The 9,909-nt window shown below is 32.7% G+C and overlaps 1 protein-coding gene across 1 annotated transcript; it reads left to right on the top strand.

The window, feature by feature from the left end:
- The first annotated feature begins 6,204 nt into the window (after positions 1-6,204).
- Positions 6,205-7,706, top strand: LOC140852840 (uncharacterized). Its single transcript, XM_073246398.1, has 4 exons — positions 6,205-6,456; positions 6,702-6,793; positions 6,933-7,473; positions 7,542-7,706. Exons 1-4 carry the CDS (start codon positions 6,205-6,207, stop codon positions 7,704-7,706), a joined length of 1,050 nt encoding a protein of 349 aa, XP_073102499.1.
- The last annotated feature ends 2,203 nt before the right edge of the window (positions 7,707-9,909 follow it).

The following is a 9,909-nucleotide window of genomic DNA, read 5'->3' as shown; positions in this document are numbered from 1 at the left end:
TGAGTAGACCCCGACTTTGGACTTCCCCATCTGAGGGTGGCACAAAGTGTCTGACTTCTGATCGTGACCGACTAGTTCTCGACTTACTGACACCAGTTAGCATACCAGTTCAGAATTCAATGCTCGCTAGACGATAGCTATCACAAAGCAGATAAGGCAACCACAACCGTCATATCCTGAGAGTCTCAAACGACAGTTCTGCCACTACGTGCAACATACGTTCCAGTTAGATGGGATCATGCCAACCAGCTTACCAACCAAAGCATCAGCCTCTGTTCTTAAAAGGAGGCCCAAAGGAGACCTTGAAAAAATGTACACCACTACTTTGCCTCTCACACTCTCCATCTGTTGAATAACAGTTCTGACCTGAGTGTCGGAAGATCTCCACCGGAACAACCTCCAGCTAGGACTTTTTTGCAGGTCATACTCTCAAGAGACCCAATTTTGTCGTCTGCTCCAGCATCCCGATGCCCTTGTAGAATCTTGCACCAACACAAAAGATAAATTTCCTTTGTCTTTAACAATGATGTCTTGCATCTAGTGAATTAGGAAGGTGGAGAAATTTATAGAAAGATCACAGACAACATGAAATATGAACTGAAGATCTCTGTTTGTGACATAATCAAATTTGCCCACTCTTAACATGAGAATCTTGCAAATGAAATTGTGCAGTAACTTCATCTCCAAAGATTAATGGTTTCCAAAAAGATCTTCGACACTCTCAACATCAGTCCTTCCTAATACATGTCTTAATGCTTCCTTTCTAGAGTACATGTGGTTGGATGTTTCATTAGCTAAGGGTATCCATAGAGTCATTGGAGAAGTCTATCATTTACACTCAATTCTTTGCTCTTCACCTTTGAGATGATATAATTTGATTCCATTCCGGCATTTTCATAGAATTCTAGGACAAGCTGAGCATAAACTGGATCGTTTAGGGTGCAAAAGAATTTCAATCTAGTTTTCTAAAAACTCAGTAAAAACTAAAATCCTCTTTTAAAAATAATCAAAAATCTATCTTTTTGCCCAGAATAATGGATCGGTTCATTAGAGATCCCCTCTCTTGAGGCAGTTGAGTCTGATCCTTTTGAGTTGTAACTACGTGCTCTTTCCTTGAAGTTATGGCTTCCGAACTCTTAGTTGACTCAGATCATGGGTGAGTTGGCTCAGATGAGGGCCAATTCAATCTAAAGGTAAGTTAGCTTATTCTGGCATACAAGATGTTTCAAAAATTTTTCTTAGGGACTTTCAGGGATTTTGGCTTTTCATGAAATGGTGTATTCAAGCATGCCAAAAATATAATTCATCTCAAAATTAATTTTGTACACAATAGAAGTAAATCAAAGCAATTCAATCACTCATAGAATTCAAATAAAAATCAATCATTGCATACATACCAATCAATATTATTTGGATAGACAATTCAACTAGATGGATCATAGATTCCTAGCTTTTTTTAATTGAACAAACTTTATCTTCACCTAGAGGCTTTATAAAAATATCAATAATTTGATTATCAGTTGATACGAATTCAAGTATAACATCATTATTTTGAATATGATTTCTAACAAAATAATATTTAATTTTAATATATTTAGAACTTGAATGCTGAATTAGACTCTTAGTTAGATTTATGGTACTTATGTTATTATATCTAATTGAAATTTTATTATAAGTCATACTGTAGTTTCTAGTTATTGTTTGATCCACAAAAGTTGAGTACAATAATTTTCAGCCATAATATATTCAACTTCAACTATTGACAATGCCACTGAATTTTATTTCTTGCTAAGTTATGAGATCAAATTAACACCTAAAAATTGATATGTACCATTTTTATTTTTTTTTATCAACTTATATCAAGCAAAATCAGTATCTGAATAATCAATTAAGTCTAAAAAAGATTGCTTTAAAAATCATATACTAGTATTTTGAGTATCAATCAAATATCTAAAAATTTTTTTAATAGTCATTACATATGATTCCTTAGGATTTGATTAATAGCAAGTACACATGCAAATACTAAATATAATATCTGACCTACTAGCAGTTAAGTAAATAAGTAATCCTATTATCCCTCTATATAGCTTAGAATCTACAGCTTTATCCTTTAGATCTTGATCAAGTTTACAATTTGAGCTCATGAGGGTGCTAATTCCTTTGACATTCTCTAAACCAAATTTTTTTTAGAATTTTTTTTGCATATTTGCTTTAGTTTATGAAGATTTTCTCATTTATTAACTTAATTTGAAGTTCGAGAAAGAAGGTTAGTTCACACATCATGCTTATTTCGATATCTCCCAATATTAACTTAGCAAATTCTTCCCACAAATGTTCATTAGTAGCATCAAATATTATGCTATTTATGCAAATCTAAATAATTAAGAGTTCATTTAATTTTCTTTTGATAAAAAGAGTTGTATTAATTTTTTTTTTAAATTATTTTTAAGTAAAAATTTACTTAACCTATCATACTAAACTCTTGATGCTTGTTTTAGTCCATATAGTGCTTGATTTAATTTGAAGACATGATTTGAAAATTCATGATTTTAAAAATCTATAAGTTATTTCACATATACTTTCTCCATAATATATCCACTTAAAAATATATTTTTTACATTCATTTGAAAAAGCTTAAAATTCATGAAATATGTAAATATTAAAAGCAATCTAATAGTCTCAAATCTAGCAACTAGTGTGAAGATTTTATCAAAATCAACTCCTTTCTCTTGATTATAACTTTATGGCACCAATCTAGCCTTATTTCTTATTACATTATCTTTCTCATCTAATTTATTTATGAAAACCTATTTTATATTAATTATTGGATAGTATTTAGATCTTTCTACTAAGTTTCAAATTTTATTTCTTTCAAATTGATTAAGTTTCTCTTGCATAGCCATTATTCAATTTGAATCCTTTTCAGCTTCAAGTATTGATTAAGATTCAATATGAAAGACAAATACAAAATGATTTAATGCATCTCTAATGAAAGCTCTAGTTCTAATGCCTTGAGATGGATCATCTATAATATATTTTTTCGGGTGACTGTGAGCATACGTCTACTCTTTTAGTAAGCCATGAGTATCTTGCTCGTTTATTGAAGGAAGCTCTCCCATCTTTTCAACTTCATTGTCTTCATCTTTTTCCTTATCTTTTTCTTTCACTTGTGAAGGAGGATTTTTTAAAGTCATGTCTTTCATCTCATTTTCAAGGGAACTTACATTATCATCTACATCTATTTCTCTTGATTTGAGAATGTTAGTTTCATTATATTAAACAACATATATAGATTCTTCTACAATTAATATTTTTCTATTAAATACTTTATATGCTTTACTAGATGAAGAATATCCAAGAAAAATAATTTTATCAGATTTTACATCAATTTTTTTTAATTTATCTTTATTATTTATTAAGATAAAATAATAGTAACCAAAAACTTTGAAGTAAGAAATATTAGATTTCTTTCCTTTATAAAGCTTATAAGGGGGGTTTTTTAAAATTGATCTAATTAAAGTTTGATTAAGTATATGGCATGCTATGTTAATAACTTTTATTCAAAAATATTTCAAGGGGGTTTTTTAAAATTGATCGAATTAAAGTTTGATTAAGTATATGGCATGCTATATTAATAACTTTTATTCAAAAATATTTTAACAAGTTGCTTTCACAGAGCATAGTACGTGCCATCTCTTATAAAGTTCTATTCTTTTTTCTATAATTTTGTTTTACTAAGGTGTCCCAGGAGCTGAAAAATTATGATCAATTTTATTTTTAGAGTAAATTTTTTTAAAATTATAATTTTCAAATTCAGTTCTATGGCCACTTCTGATTTTCAAAATATTACAATTTTTTTTAGTTGTTATCTTCTTAAAAAAATTTAAAAATAATTCAAAAGCTTCATCCTTGTGAGTTAGAAACACAATCCAAGTATATGAAAAAAATAATTAACTATAATAAATCTAAAATATTTACCATGAAGATTAGTTATCTTGATAGATCCAAATAAATCCAATGAAGAAGTTGTAATGCCTAGTAGTTCAAACCATATTTAGTTTTGAATAAAGATCTAATTTGCTTGCCTAATTGATGTGCATTACAAATTTTATTCTTTTCAAAATTGATTTTAGATAAATCTCTAACCAAATCCCTTTGGATAAATTACAAAAACTCTCCTGAGATTTTTATTTATTACAGTTACACCCATTATTTTTCAAAACCTACACTTACATCTTTGGAATATAACGTCGTTAGTTAAACCATTTCAAAAATATGAAATGATCAAATTATCTTTCATTATAACTCAATTAAAAAAATTTATTAGAACCCTTTTTACCATCTTCTTCCCCCTTTCCCACTCATCTTCCTCTTTTTCTTGAAGAATAGGGTTTCTTCTTAACAAATGTATCCATCTCATGCGATTAATCTCACAGATCTAGAAGCAAAGATCTTGGAAGCGACTGGGAGCCTGCTCCTTATTCTTTGGTGTATGGTAGATTTCTTTTGGAGGGTTTTGGCTTGGAGTTTTATTTTAATTACAAGATATGCATTTCCCCCAACTGCATGCATGCACATCCTATCATTCTTTTCGAGAGGCATTGTTTTCTCTTTGATTTTGTTATTTTAGTGGTAGAAATGGAATATTGTCAGTTAATATTTAAAAATTCAGCCGCATGTGGTCCCCTTCCTCATATGCATAAATAAAGTTCAAGTACTCCTAAAAATGAAACTTGGCATTGTAAATGAACTCCATTTGTCATCCCCTTCCCCCTATGGTTGTCCAATATCTCTTAGTAGGTAGACTATCTTAGATTCTTTCCTCTTATCCATTTAAAATGCAAGGTAGGGGTCTAAAATAATATCAAAATAGTATTTTTTGTAGTGCCAAAATAGTGTTTTTTACTGACAAATTACTTACTAGACTTACCATGGTGAATTAAGAGCTCACATTTAACTTCAACATAATAAACACATAATATCAATTCTCCTCATTTACCTATTTATAACTATTTCAATTATTTATGATGCAAGGAAATACCTGATGATTAAATGATTGATGGTTAAATTTGTATGGACTAATATTGTGATTGATTTATGCAGGGGTACAATAGAATATATATCATAATTTGGTGGTGCATTGTGGGAATGTCCGATATTGGATCGACAATGTTGATGAGGATCTTTATTCATACTTAAAAATGATGGCTGATATTTATAAACTCATTGATAAGAGGGATGTCAATCTTACTATCTCTAGTGGTAATGGCTTTTTAATTAGAAATGATAATGATGTGATGCATATGTTTAGTACACATCAAAGAGTTAGGAGATGCATATATTTGTTGAAGATAATGTTAATAATCTGGCTCCTTCTATAGTCATATCTTTTGGATGGGATGTAAGTGAGGATGAAGTTGAAGATGAAGCTAAAGAAGATGTTGGAGGGGATGTTGGAGGAGGGATGGTTGAAGTGGATGTTGGAGGTGAAGTAGGAGGAGAAGTTGAGGGCAGAAAAGATGATGATGTGTCTAAATTAACAGAGGAAGTTTATCCTTTTTCTAATTCAGATGATGCTGATTGGATGGAGGGAGAGTCAAATGATGGGGATGGGAATGATTCAACTGATGGGAGTGATAATGAGAAATCTGAGGATGAAGGCAGTGATGAACTGCTGAGTGATGTGAACTCTATTGAATCGATTGATCTTTTGAGTAGTGATGAGCAGTCCAGTTCTAAGATAAGGAAAAGAAACTTTTCCTCATTGAACATAAAGGGCAAACCATTTAAGGATGCAGAGAAAGGGCAAACCATTTAAGTAGGACTTTCATGATAAAAATTTTATAAGGACAGCATACATGTGTGAGGCCCATAAAGAATAACAATACAAACTCCAAGTGGATAGCTAGAGTATTAGAGCATCAGTTAAAGGCTGATCCACATATGAGTTATGAGCTAATGTATCAAATTTGGCTGAGAAATATGGTGTTGAGCCTCAAATGATACAGCTATATAGAGCAAAAAGAAAAGCACTGGAGGGGGTTGAGGAAAAGCACAATGAGTCTTATTCTAAGTTACTGAGGTATGCTGAACTACTTTGGACAAAGAATTCTGCTACATTAGTGAAAATATAGTTACATAAAAGGTCTGTGCAGTCCAAACAGCTCCTAATATTTTAAAAGGATATTTATAAATTTTGATGCAATGAAGAAGGGTTATTTAAAGGGGTGCAGACCCTTCTCAAGGTTGGACGGGTGTCATCTGAAGAGAGTCTTTGGTGGTGTACTACTTTGTACAATTTTTATTGATGGGAATAAGAGATTATTTCCTATGGCTTTTGGTGTGGTGGAGACAGAGGGCCAGGACAGTTCGAAGTTCTTTCTGGAGCATCTATATGTTTGTATTGGTGGTGGCACAGTAGATAGCCCATTAATTATAATGTCTGAAAAGCAAATGGTATGTTTTAATCATTTTATTTATATTTTTTGAGTTTTTGTATTAATGTATATAGTCAATTTGGTTCATGTTGTAGTTCAATTCATGTATTGTATGTGTAGGGTTAGGTTGAGATAGTTTCAGAAATATTTTTAGATGTTAGTCATCGATTTTGTGCTAGGCATCTGTATAACAATTTTAGGACAAAATTTTTTGGATTATTGCTATGATTTGACTTTTGGAATACAGTGAAAGCACATGATCAGGTATTCTTTGAAGATGCTATGAAAAGAATGAAGGAGCACAATGCCGAGGCTCATGCATACATGATGAAGATACCACTATCAATGTGGGCAAGGCATTTTTTTTTATCCGAAAGCTTGTAGTGAGCATATTACAAATAATATATATGAATCTTTCAATCAATTGGTGGATAAGTTTAGAAGCAAGCCCATTCTTGGGTTACTTGAGAATATGTGGCTGAAGTTGATGAGCAGGTTACAGAAGAGATATGCTAAGAGATGTACTTGGGAGGGCAGATTAACACCATATGCTAGGTCTAGGTTAGATAAAATTGTACAAGCCTCCTGGATCTGTAAATTGATTCCAGCAAGCAAACAAGAGTTTCAAATGTTGGAAGGAGCTAGAAAATTTGTTGTAGATTTGAGTAAAAGGAGTTGTACTTATGGTGAGTGGAAGATCATTGGAATGCCATGTAAACATGCTGTGCTATGTGTTAGTTACACAAGGGAGAATTTAGATGAATTATGTGATGATTGTTATACAGTAGCAAAATACTTAAAAGCCTATAGTTCAGTGATTTATCCATTACCTGGTAGTAACCTTGATCCAAGAAATGATGATGAGAATTTGCAGCCTCCTCCTCTCAAAAGATTGCCCGAAAGGCTCAAAAAAAATAGAAGAAAGGAAGAAGGTGAAGCTATTGGGAGGAAGAGGTCGACCATCATTAGGTGCGATAATTACAAAGGATTTGGCCATAATAGGAGGACTTATCAGCATGCTCCTGTAGCGAAGAATGTATCCACCTTATTTTCTTATGACATTTGCATCAAGTTACTTACCTTATTTTCTTATGATTTTTATAGACAAGAACACAACAATACTCCCAAGCTAGTGATAGAACATCTACAATTGGATCTGCCTTAAGGGGAAGAGATGGATCTGCTTCAAGAGAAGGATCTGCTTTAGCTGGATCATTTACTTCAAGGGCTAGAGTTGGCAAAACAGGGAGGCCTCAAGAGGGTGGTTGAAGTGTTGGATATGCTTCAAAAGGGAGAAGTATAGATTTATTGCATAGCCAACAAAGTAGCATCGGGGGATGTTAAAAAGGGGATGTTGGGATTTTGACTTTTTTTTTTGTCTTTTTGCTTCTAAAGGATGGAGAATGCTTTTAATGTCATGTGGGTTGCCTTTGATAACTGTGCTTTGTATCTGTTAATCATCAGGTTGGGGAATGTGTTTATGCTTTATGTTTCTCTATAATGTGGGTTGTCTGTGATGACTATGGTTTGATCGTGATTCTACTACTTTTGTTGATGTTAAACACTATTTACCTTCAATATAGTATAATATTTCAGAATTTCTATATATGTTCTATAAAATATGTTGTGTTATATAACATATGGTGTGCTTTAGGTTATTAAAAGTGTAATGCATAGGTTGCTGTTTAGGATACAGACTCATTTAGAGACAAATCCTAATTGAAAGTGGTTCATGTTGGTTACTATTGGTTCATGTATTTGTGACTGCTTCTTGTTATGGTCTAAAATAGTGAATGATTTGCTGAGCTTCAGGTGGTTATGCTTCTTGTTATGGTCTGAAACATTGAATGGTTTGCTAAGCTTTAGGTTGTTATGGTTTGAAACAGTGAAGGGTGTCATGTTATGCAACTAGATTTGCTGAGCTTTATGAAACAGTGAAGACATTTGAGAGTGATCATGGGAGTCCTTGTTCAGCAGGCTCTTCTACTTGTTATATTTAGATAGTTATCATATTCAACATCATTATTTTCAACTAAGCTGGATCAGGTTCAGATGTTAGACCTCCTGAAAATTTTGAGAGCCAAACTAGATAATATTATCAGTAGTGATTTTCTAGTTTGCTCTTAAATCCTTCTATATCATGTTAGTCCCAGAAAGATAGGATCATGAGACCTAAAATACATTCATTAAGACTCTTGCTATCATGCTGTTGTCTTCATGCTCTTTTATGGTCCATATAGAAGGAACAAGCCCTATGATAGATTACAGTACAAGCATTGCAATACCATACAACTAATTATATTCTTAGTCCTAAAATCATTCTTTGCATTCACACTTCATTACCATACAAGTCCAACTAACTACCATAAAAGTCATTCTATGCATTCACACTTCATTACAATACAACTAAAATCATGCCATACAAAATTAAGTCCAACATTCATTATAATAACAATTTTTCTAACAATATTCATTCCAAACAGAAACCTATTTGTCATAGCACTATTCTCACCTAAATCTTTAATTTTACAATACAACTTTTTGGACTCCAATCTTAAATCACTAATTTTCCTTCTTATATCTCGAAGCAAATCAACCATTGAAATTGATGATTGAGTTTTTTTATGGATCATTTGTAGGCAAACACCAATACATAAAGCGATGTTCTTCACAACTATAATACAACTTGTTTAGATTTTTTTGTGAATTTGAGATTTTTATTGATATTAATTGACCGCAATGGCATCTCTTGTTCAAATAATTGAGCCAACATGAGCTACTCTGACAACTTGAACTCTGTTGAGATATTAAAACTTCTACACAAGACAAAATAAATTGCATTAGTTAGGAAGATAGGTAGGGAGAAAATGTCAATAAGATAGAGAACAATACAGTATATTCTACTACATTCAGTTACATTCAATCACTAAACAAAGATTAAGGCAGTCAAAAAACCAAAGGGTTAGGGTTCCGATAGAGGGAGCAGTCCTAGGGCTTTAGTGAAGGACATCGGTTTGATGCTTCTATGGGCACATTTGGAGGGGAGAAGGGTTTGGTGCACGGGAGACCGAAGAAGCTTTTCACATTTTCAATAGAATGGGAGAACCTGTAAGGTAGCTCGAGAGGTGCGCAGGAGCTTTAGAGTAGATGCACACTTGAGTAGGAAGCTGTCCTTGCCCAATAACACTGGAGGAAGACAACAATGGAGCACCAAAGGCACCAGAGCAAGAGAACGATGGAGGTAGGGAAGATTAGAGGGGAGAAGGGGAGAAAGATTTTTATCTTATTCATCCTTTGGTGAAGGGTATTTTGGTCATTTCAAAAAATTTTATTACATGGCACTTCAGTCCCATTTTGGCTTAATAGGCTGCCTAATGGTCGAGACTAAACTATAAGGTTAAAGTAAATGTCAAGGGCATGAGCATAGATTTTTCAAACATTGGGCTTAAGTGTAATTTCGACCTAACCTCAG

Source organism: Elaeis guineensis, chromosome 12, assembly GCF_000442705.2.
Source record: "Elaeis guineensis isolate ETL-2024a chromosome 12, EG11, whole genome shotgun sequence".
Taxonomy (NCBI): Eukaryota; Viridiplantae; Streptophyta; class Magnoliopsida; order Arecales; family Arecaceae; genus Elaeis; species Elaeis guineensis.
The sequence above is the reverse complement of the archived record's forward strand: the minus strand, read 5'-3'. Positions and strand labels throughout refer to the sequence as shown.